Genomic DNA, 18,672 nt, shown 5'->3' with positions numbered 1-18,672 from the left:
GCACGCTTTGTTCTGAGCTTTGTCTTAAGACCGTGATCTCCTTTCTCCTTCCTTCATTTATCCACCCAGTTCACTGGTTGAGGTGCCTGAGCCCACTGTGCTTCTGTCTTAATTGTGCACTTGTGGTTATTCCATGTCCTAAGTATATTTGTGGCTTGCATGGTGCAGAATATGTGCCTGCTCAACTGCTGGAATGACCATGAAGATGTGAACAGAGCATTGCTGTGCATGCATATATTCCAGGTCTGTATTCTGTGTACAATTCTTTAATTTATCCCAGGAATTGTCAGTTGTCCGCTCCCGGTTAGTGCCATGAAACCTCCAGATTATTCACTGTTCGCAGCCAGCACATGAATGGGAGCCTGCATCGTCCAAGATGGTTACATCCGAAAAGCGCTCTCTTTACTAGATTACTTCCTGAGATGTCCCTACCTACCACTGATAGCAAGAAGGCTATAGGGTGGAACAGAAGCTGCACCCGCCCCAGAGTGTTACTTCCGAACCACCACCTCCTGGGTGCGCCTCATTCCTTCTGACCTCTGCTTTCAGCTCCTACTCACTGCCTCGTGGCCACCTCCTCCTGTGCTGTAATCTCTGCCCACTGCATCATGCGACTTGCTCCCTCCCGGCTACTGTCTACCTTCTACCAAATTTTACTGCTCTCTTCTTCCAGACAACTTTCTCCTAGACTAGACGTCCTGCCTGCTTCCTATCTTGTGCTCACTCCAGACCTACTCCTGGCCTGTTCCCTACATACCAATATCTGGCCTTTGCTCCCTGCCTACTGCCCCCTGCACTGTGCTCCCTCTCCTCTGCTTCTGGGCTACCTCCTCCTACCTCTGATCCCAACCCCACTCCTTCTGGCACCATTCCTCCCATCTCCTCCTGATCTCAGCTTCCTGAGCACCTTCTCCATACCTTTGTTGCCTGCCAGCCTTTGTTGATCTCTGCCACTGACCCCATCCTCCTAGGATGTTCCCCTGACCTACTCCCTTGCATTGACGACTTCTGAGCTGTTCTCTCCCACCTCCTAGTCGACACTGGCAATTACACATGTCTCCAATGATATTCTATCCTTTGCTTCCTCCAAAGTCTCTTTTCAGTGATGTTTGCACCTATTTTTTGATAACATACCAAACTCTTCCCATTTTGCAGATGAGGGAGCAGGAGCGTCAGGCATCAGGAGGGGGAGAGATGTTCTTCATGCGCACGCCTCAAGATCTCACTGGCAAAGATGGTGACCTCATCCTGGCTGAATACAGTGAAGAGAACCCCCCGTTGATGATGCAGGTTGGCATGGCGACCAAGATCAAGAACTACTACAAGCGTGTAAGTACTCTTAAATGTCTGTAATCTCAAAGCCATCTGCAAACAACAAGTGTCTATGTGTTAGGAAAGCTTTTCTTTTTCCTGCTATCCTCACATAGACTTCCATGGGACACCCTTTCTTTGTGCTTTATTTAGACTGCTGACATGACATTATGGAGGCAAGTTAAGCCTTCTGCTCGTTTGCTCATTCGTATGTGGGAAACTAATTAGTTCATAAGGCTATCAGTACTGATTTACTCTGGGCTTCATTACAGTTTTGCTGGTCTGATTAAATTGCCAGTAATTCCGGCAGGGTCCATTTGACTGGACCGGCAAAACACGTTTGCCAGTGTGGGCACTGATTTACCTCCAGCCAACAGATGGAGGTAAATCAGGCTCCCACTGGCAAATAAATGCTGAAATTACTGGTACCAGTAATACCTGCAATCCCCTGCATGGAGTCCTATGGGACTCCAACGAATGGGAAATCACTGTCCTTTTCGCTGCCTGTAATATCCTGGTAATTCCGAGATGTCAGGTGGCAGAAACGGTAGGGTTAGTCGGTATTCATACGGTTTCGGCAGGATACCGGCAAAACTTGTAATGAGGCCCTATGTCTCTTTTTGAGAAATGAATGTTAAAATTGTACACATCAACTTAAAGTGAATTGTGGTTAGAATACCTAACTTTTTCTGTAATGGATTTTTCGTTATTACAATGTGCCTAGGCTAAACTGGTGACAGCGGATATTTTTCTACCATGTTTTTATAATTTTAATCATGCATTTAGCGCAGATGGCTACTTGCGCGATCTGAATGACACAAGGCCTAGTAAGATCGTTGTTTTGCCCTTCCTTTTTCCCCCTCCTTATCGCGCCTAGAAACACTTGCGTACAGGCGTGAATGTTGGCTCGCACCGTAATAAGGCTGTGCAACAAGGATTTTGCTTGTCCTTTTCCCATATTGTTCTTTGTCCTTCTTCCTGCCATCTGGGATCTGGAATTGACGTATATGGGAAGCCCCTTCTTGGGAAAAGCTGCTGCTTTGCTGGGCTAATAGACTGTTTGTGTGTGAGCCTGGATATGGAGGCTGTTCATGTCTGGACACATCCAGATGCCTGAATGTCTGTTGCTGGGCAAATGTTGCGGCCAGTGGCTATCTTTGATTGGATAGCCACTACAGATCCTTGTGCTCCTGCAGCCATTCTTCAGATCAAGAACTCTTTGAAGAAGTGCAGCCTGATGACGACCCGAGGATACTCTCTGCTGCTGACAAACTTCCAGTGTTGTTCCAGGGAAGCCAGGCTCCTCTGTTTTTATCGCAAGAAGGCCTGTGTCAGTTCTTCGACCTCTGGATCGGTGGGAGCAACTAGTCTTGATCCCTGCTTGAGGATCCATGCCTTTTGAGCCTTCAGAAGTGTCCCTGAACCAACCAGCGGACTGACAATCTCTTGGGTTACATTGCTTCAGTCATCACTGTTTTGAGGGCATCCTTGGAATTTGGAGGATCTTCAACTTGTGTAACAAGACACCTTCTTGCATCAACAGAAGCTGTGCTAGGCCTTCTCCTTTGTTCAACCTTTAATATCGCTTGTTTCTACCTGATGGTGGAGACTCCTGCTGCAACTCATCTTCAACGCTCCCTGAAGTTGCCCCGAGTTGGTCTGCCCTGCACACAACTTTATCTTTTCTTCGTTTAAGTGTTCTGCTGGAAGTTGTCTGGAAACTATTCCAAAGCACCACAACCAACCGAAACTAAACCCTGAGCCTCAGTGACCTCTCCACCCACAATGGAACCATGCGCAGAACACTGGGCCGCGAGTAGAATCGGGGGTACAATGTTGTTTCATTGACAGTCGTTTTTTCGGCTAGTGTTTTATGAAAACACTTGCCGAAAAAAACCTACATGTTGGAGGTGGGGGGGGGAGAAAGGGCATATAAGGGGAAGGGGGGTCGGAAACGGTTAGAAATAGGTGTGGGGGCTTGGGGTGGGGAGGTTTGAACCACCCCAAATATATACATTTCAATGACTTATTTTCAGTAAAATGCATTCGTAAAAACACCCGTGGTAAAAATGTCTCGCTGATATGACAGAACCGAATCTGAACCCTCAGCAGTGCTTTTTCTTGCTTTCCCTGACTTGCTGCTAGCCTGTCCAGAATAAGTCTGCATTAGGTTTTACCTACCTAGAATAACTGAGTCATTCACTAAAGTGTAACACTGGGTTTTGCTTTCCCTTTACTGTTTTAGACCGACACAGAGTCCTAGGTTAATACCTGCCCCAAGTTGCCGATAGATCCTTGAAAATTTATATGGGTTTTACTTACCTTGGGTTAGCTGTGTGTTCTCCCAAAAATATGTTAGTGTTACTGCTTATCTCAATCTGTGTTTCACTGATCTCAAAAGCACCTGTAATTGAATATTACATCCCTAGGTTTTACTCACCTAGTATAACTGTGTGTTAGCCAAAAAGTAGTTATAGGTTTTACCGTACCTAGAATAAGTGTTCCACTGTTCACAAAACGTATATTGTTCAGTTGAATAATTATGTGATTTGTTACTGGGCGTCCCTGTAGAACTGGTAGGGTCTACTACCTGTGAACTACTGAATGTAATTTGAAAGTAACCATTGGTTTTTACTTCCCAAGAATCGGTGTGACATATACTGAATGTGTATGAAAAGGATTGACTTCCCTAGAACTACTGTTAGGTGTTCCAAATAAGGTTTATACTTTGCTCTGTGTACCTCCAAGTATAGTGTTGTGTTTTTATAATTGTGATTACATATAATGTGCGATAGTACTTATTTACCCCAAGATTTATCTGAGCCTACCTGTATTTAAATTATTTATTTTTACATACATAGTGTTAGTGTTTTTGTGGACCATTTGTATGACAATTTCATTTGCACTGATTCTACAGCCCTCTCTTCCTCCTCCCAAGATAAGATAAGCCTGGCTGCTCTGTCTATGCTATCATGAACTCAGGTGGTGCATCCTTATTCTAAGAGTTGAGTCTTGTACGGCCTCAGTTGAATGGTTTTAGTAAGCCCTTAGTTGGACTTCAGAAAAACTTTCCTAAAACCTGTTCTCCATAGGGTTACATGGGTGTGAAGTCTCTTTCCTGACTTTGGTCACTGGGGGCTCGGTTAAGGAACCCTTCCTGGGCCTATCCTAGTGACTGAGATTGAGTGAATGTACTTACCTGAACTTTACTATTTATTTTATTTATTTATTTATTACATTTGTTACTCGCCCAGACCCGCAGGTATCAGGGCGAAAATTCAATAAATAGTAGCATTTTTATACAGTGTTACAGTTACCATCACACAGAACATATTTAAACTAAAATGCACATAAATCATGTGATCACGTTTCTTATACTGAATTCCAATCGGTCAAAAGCAGGTCATACTTTGTTTGAACGCTAGTTTCAGATCTAGAGGCGACCCCTGGTGGAACATGAGGGCCATGGGGTTACGTTAGTTTAGATTCAAAGGGGGCAGTAAGCCAATAGTGTGTTAAATAACCAGGTTTTCAGTGCTTTTTTGAATCTTAGTAGGGAGTCCTCATTTTTTATACTAAGGGGTAGTGCGTTCCAGTGCGAAGGGGCTAGTACTTTGAAACTACTTCCTCCTGCTCTACTGTATTTGTATTGAGGAACTTTCAAGAGGGCCAGTTCATTAGATCTCAGTGTCCTACAGGGGATTTTTTTCTTGATAGTGTTGTTGAGGTAGCTGGGCGCTTTTTTGTTGATGCATTTATGGACGGTGCTGAGTGTTTTGAAGGTGATTTGTGCTTCAATAGGCAGCCAGTGGTTTTCTCTCTTGATGCTAGATATATGTTCTGACTTCTTTATACCTAGAGCCGCTCTAAGGGCTTTGTTTTGTAATAGTTGGATTTTATTTAAGTTGGTTTTGGAGGTTCCTAGGAAGAGGATGTTACAGTAATCCAGTTTCGTTAAGATCAGCGCTCTGGCCAGAGTGATACAATTTGTAGAGGTGAGAAACTGGCAGCTGAGTGCAATACGTTTTGCTGTGTAAGCTGTGGAAGAAGAGAGGGCTGTTATTTGTTTGTGCATAGTGAGGTTGGCATCTATATATACACCAAGAGTTTTAACTTGTTTGAGTACTGGGATCTGTATACTGTCAATGTTGATGTGAGAGTAGTTAGTGTGGAGGGTGCTTATTCTTTTTTGGGAGCCCACGATGAGGTCCACCGTTTTCTCATCGTTAAGGCAGAGACTGTTTCGGGCCATCCAATTTTGGATTGTAGAATAAACTTTGTTGATTGTGTCAGTGTCCTGGGTGTAGTCACCTGTGATTGGGATGAGGATCTGAGTGTCATCTGCAAAGTTGGTGTAGATGACACCCATATCGTCAAGAGCCGAGAAAAGGAGTTTAGTATATGCATTGTAGAGGGTGGGTGAGGGGCAGAATCCCTGGGGGACTCCTATGGGTACTACTATAGAGTCCGCTGCATAGTTACCGATGGCAACTCTGGAGGTGCGGTCCGTTAGAAAAGATTTGATCCACTGAGTAGCGTTAGTAGAAAAATGTAAATCTTTTTTTAGGGTGTCGCAAAGTTTGTCATGGTCTACCAGATCGAATGCTGCTGATAAGTCCAGCAGCAGAAGGGTGGCTAGTTTGCCTGAGTCTCTGATAGAATCCAATTGGATTTTTAAATCCAAATGGGCAGTCTCCGTACTGTGGTTGGGCCTAAAACCAGATTGTCTGGCTCCTAGTAAATTGTTTTGTTCGAGATCGGTTTGTATTTGGTTGTAGGCTAATTTATCGACAATTTAAAGTAGGAAGGGGACAGTCGTTATGGACCGGTAGTTCGTGGGCACTAATGGATCTAGTGTGGGTTTTTTTTAGTAGAGGAGTGACTCACGCCGCTTTAATGCTAGCTGGGACCTGATTGGTATGGAAGGAGGCATTCACAAAATTGGTAATTATGGGTGTGAGAGTTGGGGCACATAATTTGATTAGGTGTGCTGGAAAATTGTCTCATTTGCAGTTTGAAGCTTTAAGTTTAGCTATGGTATTAAGTACTACATCATGTGAGACTGGAGAGCAGTTTTTTTTTGTTTTTTTTATAATTCTTTATTTTTGTCGCACACAGTTAATACAAACACTTAGCTGTAATATTAATATGTTCATACATTGTACAATTTCAATTACTGTTCAGAGTCAGAGTGCACTTGCTCGGTCTTTTCAAATAGGTACAGTTTGTATCTTTCCCAAATATTCTTTGGCCGGGAAACAGGCAGTACCGAGTCTATGTTATGTTATGTTATTTTGCATTTATATAGCGCCTTATATACCATTGGTATGGTCTGAAGGCGCTGGTAGGTTGAACGCCCTTGGGAACCGAAGTTCAGTTCAGTAGAGAGAGTAGAGGGAGTGCAAAAGTGCCTGTGCGCACCGGTTATGTGTGCAGCTGGTGCGGAAATCGAGTGGTAGCTGCTTCTTAGCTGTAGGTGTGGTGGTTGAGAGGTCAGGAGTATGTGTTCGCTCTGGTCGGTTTTACCCAGAACGAGTGTGGCTGCGTTAGGCCTGAGGAGAACGCCTGGCTGGGGGGTGTGCAACCAGCAATGATTACTTAGAGTGATGTGGAGTGAGCGGGAGATGTAGATATGAGAACAGTTATACCGAATGGTGTCATAGTATCTCTGTGTTCTAGATGAGTGGTGGTGTAAGTGGGAGAGTAAGCGTGGGGTGTGGTCTGATGTATGTTTTCAAGTGTTTCCATCATTCCAAAGCATGTTAGGTATCGTCCGTTGCACATATTCGTCCGTTCCTCATACTCGTCTGCTTCACAGATTCGTCGGTCATCATCGTCTAGTTCACACCCTCATCCAGTCCGCACACTCGTCTAGTCCGCACACTCGTCTAGTCCGCACACTCGTCTAGTCCGCACACTCGTCTAGTCCGCACACTCGTCTAGTCCGCACACTCGTCTAGTCCGCACACTCGTCTAGTCCGCACACTCGTCTAGTCCGCACACTCGTCTAGTCCGCACACTCGTCTAGTCCGCACACTCGTCTAGTCCGCACACTCGTCTAGTCCGCACACTCGTCTAGTCCGCACACTCGTCCAGTCCACACACTCGTCCAGTCCACACACTCGTCCAGTCCACACACTCTTCAAGTTTATACTCGTCTAGTCTGGATACCGGCTCCAGATAGGGCACTCGTTCAGTCTACAATGGTAGTCCGGTCCATCCATTCATCGGAAAAGCCAACTACTCGTCTACTCTGTCTGTTCATCCATTCCATACACTCATATGCTCTATGTTCTTTGTCCGCTCCATGGATTCATCTGTTAGGCACACTCGTCCGCACCACACATTTATCCGCTTCACCCAATCGTCCGCTCCATATATACATCCGCATCCGACACTTGTTCGTTCCATATACACACCCGTTCCTTACGCCCATCCACGCTACACATTTACTTTTTCGCTCTCCTTATTCATCCGCTCTCTACAATCATTCGCTTCGCACTAGTCTGCTCTCCACACTCGTCCCTTATCCACGCTCCTCCGCTCTCTTCTGGGCTGCACTCCGCACTAAAACCGCTCTCCGCACTCATCCGCTCTCCGCACTCATCCGCTCTCCGCACTCATCTGCTCTCCACCACTCATCCGCTCTCCACCACTCATCCGCTCTCCACCACTCATCCGCTCTCCACCACTCATCCGCTCTCCACCACTCATCCGCTCTCCACCACTCATCCGCTCTCCACCACTCATCCGCTCTCCACCACTCATCCGCTCTCCACCACTCATCCGCTCTCCACCACTCATCCGCTCTCTTTTCTCATCCGCCATCCGCTCTCTCTTCTCATCCGCCATCCGCTCTCTTTTCTCATCCGCCATCCGCTCTCTTTTCTCATCCGCCATCCGCTCTCTTTTCTCATCCGCCATCCGCTCTCTTTTCTCATCCGCCATCCGCTCTCTTTTCTCATCCGCCATCCGCTCTCTTTTCTCATCCGCCATCTGCTTCTCATCCGCCATCTGCTCTCTTTTCTCATCCGCCATCTGCTCTCCACACTCATCCGCTCTCACTTTCATCCGCTCTCCATTCTTATCCGACATCCGCTCTCTATGTACAGTTCCTCCAGGTCGTTTGCCCATACCATGTCCCTGTCCCAATCCGCCTTGGTTGGGGGATTTGCACTCTTCGATTTGAGCAGGATTGCCCTCTTGGCTATGAGCAGACTTAAGTTCAGTAGTTTCCGCCATATCGGGTTCATTTTCTCGACCATCCCCAACAGGCACATCCGTGGGGTCCATTCCACTGGTTGATCTGCCATCCCATCCAATGCTAGACACACCTCCTCCCAATATCCCCTCAGTTTAACACACGCCCATAACATATGGTAAATGTTTGCATTTTCACCATGGCATCTCGGGCAGTTCCCAGTCATGGCCGGATATATGCGTTTGAGCTTCATAGGAGTGTAGTGTGTTCTTTTTATTATCTTGTAGTGGATTAGCCTGTATTTAGAGTTACAGGAAATCTGTTTGGTGAGTGCACAGTGTCGGGACCATTCATCGTCTTCAATCTGCTCACCCAAGTCTTGTTCCCACTTGGCCTTAGTTGTGCGTTGCTCTATCAGGCGTGTCTGGAGTATGATCTTATACAGTGCTGATGCCGTTATCTTTTGAGATCCCCCCCGTGAACATATATCCCAATCCCATGTTAAGTGGTGGTTCATTAGGAAAGGTCCGACATATGCTTTGTATGGCTGCCCGTATACGGGAATATTGTTGTCTGGTCCCATACGTATTCCCCACTACATCCTTGATATCATCCCTCTGGGTAAAGTGCCCATCCGTGAATAGTTGACCCCATTGAGATATGCCCCTGGAGGACCAATGGCGGGCTACTTCCCCCTCTATACTGAAGGGAGTCTGGGGGTCACCCCAGAGCGGCATACTCGGGTGGTATATCTTATCCGTGCCATATATCTCAACTATTTTGGCCCACGCCGTAGTCGCCACTTTTGTTGGTTTCAGGGAGTTATAATGCTTGGAAGTGGGCCACGTAAGTTGGTGGAGCACCAACACGGCCTCTTTTTCGGGCTGGCTCGGTACAGGGCCCGCTGGGTTAAGAAATGTTGTGGCCCACTGGGCGGCATGCTGTGCCTGTGCAGTCAAATAGTATAGTTCGAGGTCTGGTGCCAGCAAACCGCCCTTTGGGTAGTCATCAGTAAGTACCCTCCAGCTCACCCTAGGGTGACCACCCCAAACAAATGAAACACATGCACTAGACATCTTGGCCAGACCGGTACCGTACTAAATAAATAAAACAGCTTTGGGAGAATTATCATTTTCACTAAGGCGATCCTACCCATCATGGAAATGGGGAGAGCACTCCAACGCTTTAACTTCATACATAGTCTGCCAGCAGGTTATAGTTTAATGTCCGAGACAACTGAGCCGTCCTGGCTATACATGCTCCCAGATACAGAATATGTGTCGGGCACCATTGTAGGCCATGCAGGTTATGGGGTTTACTCGTGTTTTCAGTAATGGGGAACACTTCTGATTTGTTGGGGTTAAGTCGTAGGCCCGAGAGTCTACCAAATTGTTCTACTATTCACAGGACCCTCCCCAATGTTCTGTCTGCGTTTTTTAGGTACAGCAAGATGTTTATGATGTGTATTTTGTTCTCTATCCTTAGCCCGTATGCGCTGTAGCGAGCCCTCAATATGTCCGCCAATGGTTCTATTATTAGGGCAAACAGTAATGGTGACAATGGGCAACCCTGTCTAGTGCCCCCTCGCAGTTTGAGCTTTTCTGTTTGGGTGCCATTAACTCTAACTCTGCCCTGGGGCCCTGTGTATAGTAATTGTCTCCATTTCAGGAAGTTTGGACCGAACCCATAATTTCGTAAGACCCCGAACAGGAAGGGCCAGGATACCGTATCAAATGCTTTGCGCATGTCTAGTGACACGGCTATGGCTTGCTGGTCTGGGGGTGTTGTAGTCAGGATCTCATGGCATTTTCTGACGTTAGTGGCCGTGGACCTGCCAGGAATGAACCCTGCCTGATCCTCATGGACCTTATATGGCATCAAAGGTGTTAACCTAGTGGCGAGTATCTTTGCCAAGACCTTTGCATCCGTATTAAATAATGATAGAGGTCTATAAGACCCGCAGCCGTCCGGGGGTTTCCCCGATTTAAGCAGTAACGTTATTAGTCTCTCCCCTGTCCAGGGCTTCGGTCCACATCGCCAGTAGTCTGGGCACCAGAAGATGTTTAAACTCCTTGTAGAACTCTGCGCTAAGGCCATCGGTGCCAGGGGCCTTCCCGTTGGGGAGTGCCTCAATTGCCTCCACAACTTCCGTCTCAGATATCGGAGTCTCCAACAACTCTCTGGTATCTTCCTCCAGTAATGTCGTTGGGATCTGGGAGAGGTATTGTTCAATCTCTGCATCCGTAGCGTCGGATTGAGGTGAGTAAAGTTCTTCATAGAATGCGTGAAATGTGTCACGTATCTTACCCTGATCTGTGGTGACCGATCCGTCTGCTGTTTGTATACATGGGATATCTGTTGAACCCCTTTCTCCCCTCACTGCTCTGGCTAACAGCCTCCCCGGGCGTTCGCTTTCACCGTAGCGGCGTGCAGCCGCCGGTCTGTCAAAGTAGCGGATCTGTTGGTCCGCTGTGTCCGTATATTCGTCTAGCTTGTTTTTTATGTCTAACGTGAGTTGTGGTGTCGGAGTGAGCACATATTGGGCTTGTATTGATGCTATTTGCGCTTCTAGTCGTTGCAATCTACTCCTAATGTCTTTGAGGATGCCACTTTCCTTTGATATGGATGCGCCCCTTATATACACCTTAAATTCTTGCCACAATATCACGAGAGAGGACACCGAGTTCTCATTGAGTTCAAAATATTCTTGTATGTGCTGGTCCATTGCATTTCTGTAGACCAGATCCCGTAGCGCAGCCGGTTTGAATCTCCATGGGGGCCTGCCCACCGCATCGCCGGCTATTTGCAATGCCATCAGTATGGGGGAATGATCGGAGTATGTCCTGGGGAGTATCTGAGTGTCAGTGATCCACGATAATACTGTGTTATCTAGCAACCAAATATCTATCCTGGAGTGCATGTCGTGTACTGTCGAGTAATATGTGTATCCTCTCGCAGAGGGGTGTAATGTCCTCCATGCATCCTTCAGTCTCAAATCTGCCATGTGAGTGGTAATTGTCTGTGCTGCTTTGGATAATGCTCTCGCTTGTGTCGAGGTACGGTCGATGTTCACATCAAGAATGGTATTAAAGTCCCCCCCGCATATCAGATGGGCTGTGGGGTAGTGTGCCAGTTTCCTGAAGATTGTGGAGTAGAATTCCGGGTCATCTATGTTTGGCCCATATATATTTAGGAGGACTATCTGTTTATCTCGTAGAGTACCATGTACCAACACATATCTCCCCCCAGAGTCACATTCCACTTCTTTGCACGTGAACCGCAAGGTCTTGTGTAACAAGATTGCTGTCCCTCTAGCTCTTTTCGAGTAAGTTGTGTAATATTGGTGTGTTCCCCAATTTGGAACCAGCTGTCCCCCCTGTTGTGGCCCAATGTGTGTCTCTTGTAGGAAGAGAATCTCGGAAGTCTGTCCGTTAATGTATGCTATAATTTTCTGTTTCTTAACTCTGGAGCCTAGACCTCGAACATTCCAGCTCATTACTTTAATATCTTCAATGCTTGTTTCAGCCATTCCACACAAAATGATTGTGAATGTGTGTTTGCAAAAATTGCTTTACAATGCTTTCAGATTTGCCAGTGTACATTAACGGTGTGCTTTTTGCTTTCTTTCCCAACATAACATACACCTTCCCAACGTGTCAAACAGCCCTCCCCTCCCCCCACCCTCACAGTTCCCCTAACTTCAACTGTGCTTTTAGGATCCCAACCCTTCCCCCCTTCCAACTGCATATGCACCTGCTACAGGGGGGCCTGCGGCGATTCCCAGGGCCTATGCTTTTCCAAACCTTGAATAAGGGTAACCGGTTCCATATGTTGCTCTCACACTTGTTATTGTCAGCGGGGGACATTGCAGTGCAGCTTATCATACTCATTGAGACACTCCCGCCCCCACTTAAAGCAACCCCCAAAAGGGGGAGCCGATGCTACAGGACTAATGCATCATTGGTTGATTGTTCTGTTAATGTGCACTCATGAGGATTATTCTTGTCCGTTAACTTCAGTGTACCTCGACGGAGTGGGGATATGTGTCTCTATGAAGTTGGCGGCTTCCTCAGGGAAGGTGAAGAAGTGGATCTTGTTCTGATATTGAATTTTAAGTCTTGCCGGATAGAGCATGGCGTACTGAACCTGCCGTTCCCGGAGCAGTTGCTTAACCCCATTGAATTGTTTCCTTTCTTGTTGCACCGCTAGTGTAAAGTCCGGAAAGATCCGTATCACGTTGGCTTCCCATCTCAGCTCCTGCTTTTCCCTTGCCGCCCTCAGTATCAGGTCCCTGTCCCTGTAGTTCATCACACGTGCTATTATTGGTCTGGGATATGCTCCCGGCTTCGCTCAATAATGAACATAGGTGACCACCCGGGGTCCCCCAGCAGTGTGTGCAAGAGGGCCTCAACTCCTTTTTCCATGGAGCCCTTCATTGCCTCCTCCGGCACCCCCACTATGCGAATATTGACCTTGCTTCTAAGTCCTCGCATTTAGTCTTCACCGTTCCTAGTTCGATCGCCATCATGGATACTGTACTTTTCAGGGCTTCAAGAGCATCTTCAGTGCCCGATATTCTTGTTTCTGCCTCCGTTATACGTGTTGTCGTTTTGTCCAATTTTGATTTAATGGACGCCACGTTTGCGGTGATCCCGTCAAGTTTGTCGTTCAGTGCTGCAAACCCCTGTTGCATTGCGAGGAAGACCGCTTGCGGGTCCATCAGCGTGGTTGGCGGAGCCTGCTGGTCGAACGGGATCGTTACCTCCTCCATCTCGAACATTGGATCTTTCTGGATAGTCGTGGCATATTTGTAGATAGCCCCCTTGTTCCTCTTAGAACTAAAATTCTTGGGCATTATCCCCTTTTTTGTCGATCGATTGTTCCACAGGATTAATGTGCTCTGCCTTCTCTGATCGGCGTATGGCGGTAATTGCTATGTGTGGTCAAGGTGTGCACAGCCGACATCAGGCCTGGTCGGGCCAACACAGCACTCGTTCCGCGGAAGGTTTTATCAGCGCTGGGGGAGTCAAAATGCTTGTTGCAGGCAGTGCGTAGTCGTAGTGCGTGGTCGGTATCGCAGCACCAAAGCCGTAGTAGAAGGTCGACACGGCCTGTCGCGAAGCCTCCCGGTCGCTAGCTATGAAGATACAGTTCTAAGAGTGTCCCTGAGAGGCCTCAGTTCCCGCCTTCGTATACACGGTCTACGACACACAGTCCAAAATTCTTTCTAATCGTTTCTGTCTGCCGTGTGTGTTTGTAATTCGCCCCAAATATATTGCGGGGGCCGTGGGGGTTCGTGTCTTGTGCAATGCTGCCACCTCCCTCTCGCCGCCCCACTTATCTGCGTTGTTCTCGCCGAGAAGGTACCGCTCCAGCAGTTCGTCGGTGGATTCTTGTCACCGAGTAGGAGCCGAGTGCTGGCCGTTCAGCGGTGCTCGAAGGAGGGGGGTGGCAGGGGCCAGTGAGGGGGACCCGGCAGGCGCTCTACGAGGAGCGTAGCACCCGCAGCAGGCCCCAATACCGATGGGCCTCCAGTGTCTTGGGTGCGAAGCGTGCCTATTTCCGCCGAGCTCCTCCCCTCGAGTTCCGGCTCGACCTCTGGCTCCGATCTCCACTGTCCAAGAAGTTCACATACTGCTATATCTCGGAGAGTCGTTCACCGTTGGCTTCCAAATTTCACAGCCCTGTTCAGTAGCGATTGCCATTCAGTCCATGTTTCATAGAAGTAGAACCGGACACGTTGAGCAGTTATATTTGCATTACGGCCCTGGTTCACTCCGGAGCTCACACGGGAGCGGCCATTTTCTCCCGTGGGCAACAGCGCCCCCCGAGACTGGTGAGAAGTTGAAGCGTGGGGTGGTGTCTCCTATGGTCGTGGAAATTTGGTTAGATGTGGACGGCCTATCGGAAAGGAGATTTCTTTTGGAGATGATTTTATTTTGTAGTAATTTGATTTTGGAAGCCAGCGCATCTTGGATGGTGGTGCACCATTCTTTACTTGGTTGGACTGGGTTGACTATGGGGATCGGGTTCTCCAACTCCTTGAATATGGTGAACAGTTCCTTGCTGTCAGAGGATGCATTACTGATTCTGGTTTGAAGGCATTTGCTTTAAGGGTAATGATGGCTGATTTATAGATTTTATTTGCAGAGTTGAAAGCTTCCAGAGCTTCTAAGGTATGCATTTTATTAAGCCGGTGTTCGAGCAATCTTTTGATCAGTCTGAGGGCGACTAGTTCCTCGTTGAACCAGAAAGAGGATTTTTTATCCTTGCATTTGGTTTTGTTAACACACGGTGCTAGGGTATCAATTGTATCAATTGTACTGGTAAGACAATTGTGATACATTTCAGCTAGGGCACAGGGGTTTTCAATATTGATCTTTTTATTATTGAGAGAGGTGGCTAATAAGGGGTTGAGATTTTCTGCTGTAAGTTTCCGGGTGTTTCTTGTTACATAAGATTCCTCCACGATAGATTTAGGTAGCTCTGGTTCGTTGCACAAAATAGAAAAGTGTATACTGGGATGGTCTGACCAGGGTATCGGGTGAATGGAGTCTAAGGATACTGTGGTATTGAGTGGTAGTATCCAGTCTAAGGTTCTCCCTTTTGTGTGTGTGGGGGTGTTCACTAGTTGTGTGAATGCCATGTCTTTGAGTGCGCTGTGTAATGCTTCTGCTTTGTGGTCTTGGGTGTCATTAAATCCTAAGTTCAAGTCCCCTAGGACTAGTGTTAGGGAGAATTCTCTGTAAAGGCTAATTTCCCAAACCTAGTGAGTCCCCCAGCAGCTTTACTGGATTTTTGGGGTTTATTTCTTTCTCCTACTAAGAGTGAGACTCTTTTACTCCCACTCTTAGACATGATTTGAGGTGTTCCTTTGTCTTTCCATGTGTTTTATGGGCTATGGGGTCTTTTACTCCATAGGGTTTCATGTGTTTTTGATGTGGGTTACACAGCACCCTCCGTGCCGTAACCCAGGGGTGTCGTAGCGACCCCCAAACATAGACTCCATACCCTGGGACGGACTATTGTCTCCCAGGGCATGTAATGTCACCATTGGCTTTACTAGTCCCAAATTATGAACAGAAACCAGTACAAACCATCATATTGTGGGCGTGCTGGTCGGGGCAATTCGATTGCCCGGGGTCTGTTGTTCGAGGGGGCACGTCTCCGTCCCCCCTGGTAGAGTTTTGGCTGGTGGCAGCGGATACTACTTTTTATATTCGACCACGAATATATCTTTATGGGATTTTCCCATTGTTCGATGCTACCAACTTTAATTATTTAACTCCTATAGCCTCAAACATACCGCCAGTTTATTTATTTAATATTAATTCGCTGGTTGGTATTTTTTGCCAGAACTCGATTCTAAAATGGCGTTTGTGTTCTCTTCTGTGACTCCAACCCAAGTTGAGCCCTTTGTTCCCCTTTTTGGCGGGCTTCTCCACAGAAGCCCTCCAAAGTGGTGCCACTCTGTCTGGGTACCACAGAGGGTGCGCGAGGGGGTTTAGGCACCCTGGACCGAGTTACCTTGGTAACTCAGGTCGCACTCTTGTGTGATTGGCCCAAGTGGTGAGCCGGTCTTGTGAACCTGTGGTGTCTTCACGGACTCTTTCGAGGGCTTGCCTTTGAAGAAGTCGTCAACGCCATTGGCGTCCCGGCCGTCGAGGGACACGCTCGGGGCCCCGGCCTCGAGGACTGTGTCGGCGCTGTCGATGCTGTCGACGCCGTGCTCGGCGTCAACGCCGATTCACTCGACGCCTTTTCGAGGCTGTGTCGACGGGGGTACCCTGTGGCTCGGTGGAACCCCCTAGAAAGGCTCTGGTCAAGGTCAAGCATGGCTTTGGGTCAAGTTCTGTGCCTTCTTACCTATCTGGAGTTTATTTCAGAGGTGGATGAGGGCTCTGATGATGGCATGGTGCCTGACACGGTGCCAGACGAGATTCTCTCGGGCCATAGCCAGTTTGAGAACCTGAGGCAGTCCCTGCATGATGCTAGTGGGCTGGACACCTCTCCGGAGGTGGAGTTTTGTAGGCCTGAGCCTGGCACTCATGCCGATTCCTCGTACCGGCGTCTTATGTCAAGGGTCACCGAGTACTTAGGATGGTCTGCTCCCCGGGGGGAGTTTGTTCAGGATGACCTTACGGATATCCTCGACATTGGTCCACCAACTGACCCGGTACTGCCCTTTCATATGGCTCTACAGAGGAGGGTGGCGGCGGCTTGGACTGCTCTGGAGAGTCTCCCGGCAGTGGGCAAGTCTTTGCCGCAAAAATACCTCCGAGCCAGTAGTGACCCCTGCTACTAGTCCCAGCACCCTACTCTGGAGAGTTTGATGGTGCAGGCGGCTACGGCCCCGACAAAGCAGGCGTCGTACCCTACCATCCCTCCTGATAGGGACGACAAGCGTTTAGACGGCATGGCGAAGAAATTGTTTTCTGCAGGGGGTATGGTGCTTCAGGCGGCCAGCTCCATATGTGCCTTGTCGCGTTTCACGCACACTCCGTGGAACTGTTTCCTTGGCGGCTGAACATATTCCCAAAGGGGACGAACGGGATGGTTTCCTTGCCATGGTTCAGGATGGCAAGGATGCCATTTGTGAGGCCGTTCAGTCGGGTTTGGACATGGCAATTTAGCTGGTCCATGGCGGCGAGCACCGTGATACGCAGGTTTGCGTGGTTGCGGAAGTCGGGGTTGGCTCCTGAAGTGCAGGCCCGGCTCCTCAACATGCCCTTTGACGGGGAACATCTTTTTGGCAGCAAGGCTGACGAGAGCCTTGAGAGGTTGCAGACCTCAAAGGCTGCAGCAAAGTCGTTGGGCGCTGCAGTTCGACAACCTCCGCCTTTTCGTCCTAGGGGACAGCAATGGAGGGGAGGTTCCTTTTCGTTATTACTCATCCTTTGGTAAAGCGAGAGGAGCTGCCAGTCGAAGGGGCCACCGTAAGAGTGCCAGAGATGGAAAACAAGGTACTCGAGGTGCCAAGGCTGCTCGGGCTGTTGCTTCTTTGCCATCAGGCAACGCCGCAGCCACTTCTGCTCAGTCCTGAGGCCATGTCCCATGGTTCGCCGGTTGGGGGGGAAGGCTGGCGCAGCATCTTGCAGAGTGGCACACCATTACTTCAGATGTGTGGGTTCTGGAGATCATAACCCACGGCTACTGTCTTCCTTTCCGGCAGAGGCCTCAAGACAATCCACCGGGGAATCTCTTTGAAGAGTCCGGATCCGCTCCTTGCGCAGGAAATTCAATCCCTGCTGGAGAAAGGCGCCATAGAACTGGTGCCTGTAGTGGAGAGGAACAAGGGATGGTATTCCCCTTATTTTTTTATTTCCAAGAAAGACTGGGGATTGAGACCCATCATGGACTTGAGCGGTTTGAACAAACTCCTCAGGAAGGACAAGTTCAAGATGGTTACTCTCTCTCAAGTCCTCGAGGCCCTTCAACTTCAGGACTGGTTGGTGTCTCTCAAGGACGCTTATTTTCATGTGCCGATCCATCCAAAGCACAAGAAGTACCTGAGGTTCGTGGTTGGCAACTCGCACTTTCAGTTTCTGGTCCTGCCGTTCGCATTGACCTCCGCCCGAGGGTCTTCACCAAGCACATGGTAGTAGTGGCAGCGCACCTCAGGAAAGGGGGGATTCACGTCTACCCCTACCTGGACGATTGGTTGATCAGGGCGCGCTCTCCCGAGCAAGTCCTGGATCATCTGTCCGTCACCTGCCACTCCCTCCACAAGCTGGGCTTCTCCCTCAACTTTAAGACGTCCCATTTGACACCAACTGAGAGGTTCCAGTACATCGGAGCAGTGCTCGACACGTCCCTGGGGCAGTGTTTCCTCCCCAGGTGAGGGCTCATCACATTCAGCAGATGGTGCACAAGTTTCAACTTGCCCAGACTCTCCCAGCGTTTGAGTTCTTGAGACTGCTCAGCCTCATGGCATCCTGCATTCTTCTGCTGCCAGAGGCCAGTTTGCTGATGAGATCCGTCCAATGGGCACTCAAGCTCCAGTGGTCTCAGTCCTCCGGCAGGCTGTCGGACCCTGTTCACGTGCCGTCTTTGGTCGCCCAGGACCTTCTGTGGGCCGACGAAGGCAATCTGATGAGGGGGGCTCCATTTTGGCTGCCCTGGCCAGAGGTGATGATCGTGACGGACGCATCCCTTACAGG

The 18,672-nt window shown here is 48.5% G+C and overlaps 1 protein-coding gene across 5 annotated transcripts in view; it reads left to right on the top strand.

Annotated features, from left to right (window-relative positions):
- The window catches only part of TAF1 (TATA-box binding protein associated factor 1), a 1,380,965-nt gene that overhangs the window by 519,137 nt on the left and 843,156 nt on the right, over positions 1-18,672 (top strand). For all 5 annotated transcript variants that reach the window (XM_069612352.1, XM_069612355.1, XM_069612353.1 and 2 more), the window contains exon 14: positions 1,156-1,329. In XM_069612352.1, the coding sequence (XP_069468453.1) occupies positions 1,156-1,329 (174 nt within the window). The remainder of the gene's footprint in view (positions 1-1,155; positions 1,330-18,672) is intronic.

The sequence above is a fragment of the Ambystoma mexicanum genome, chromosome 5p (assembly GCF_040938575.1).
Source record: "Ambystoma mexicanum isolate Mex_15411 chromosome 5p, UKY_AmexF1_1, whole genome shotgun sequence".
Lineage (NCBI taxonomy): Eukaryota > Metazoa > Chordata > Amphibia > Caudata > Ambystomatidae > Ambystoma > Ambystoma mexicanum.
This window is presented reverse-complemented; position numbering and strand designations above follow the sequence as displayed.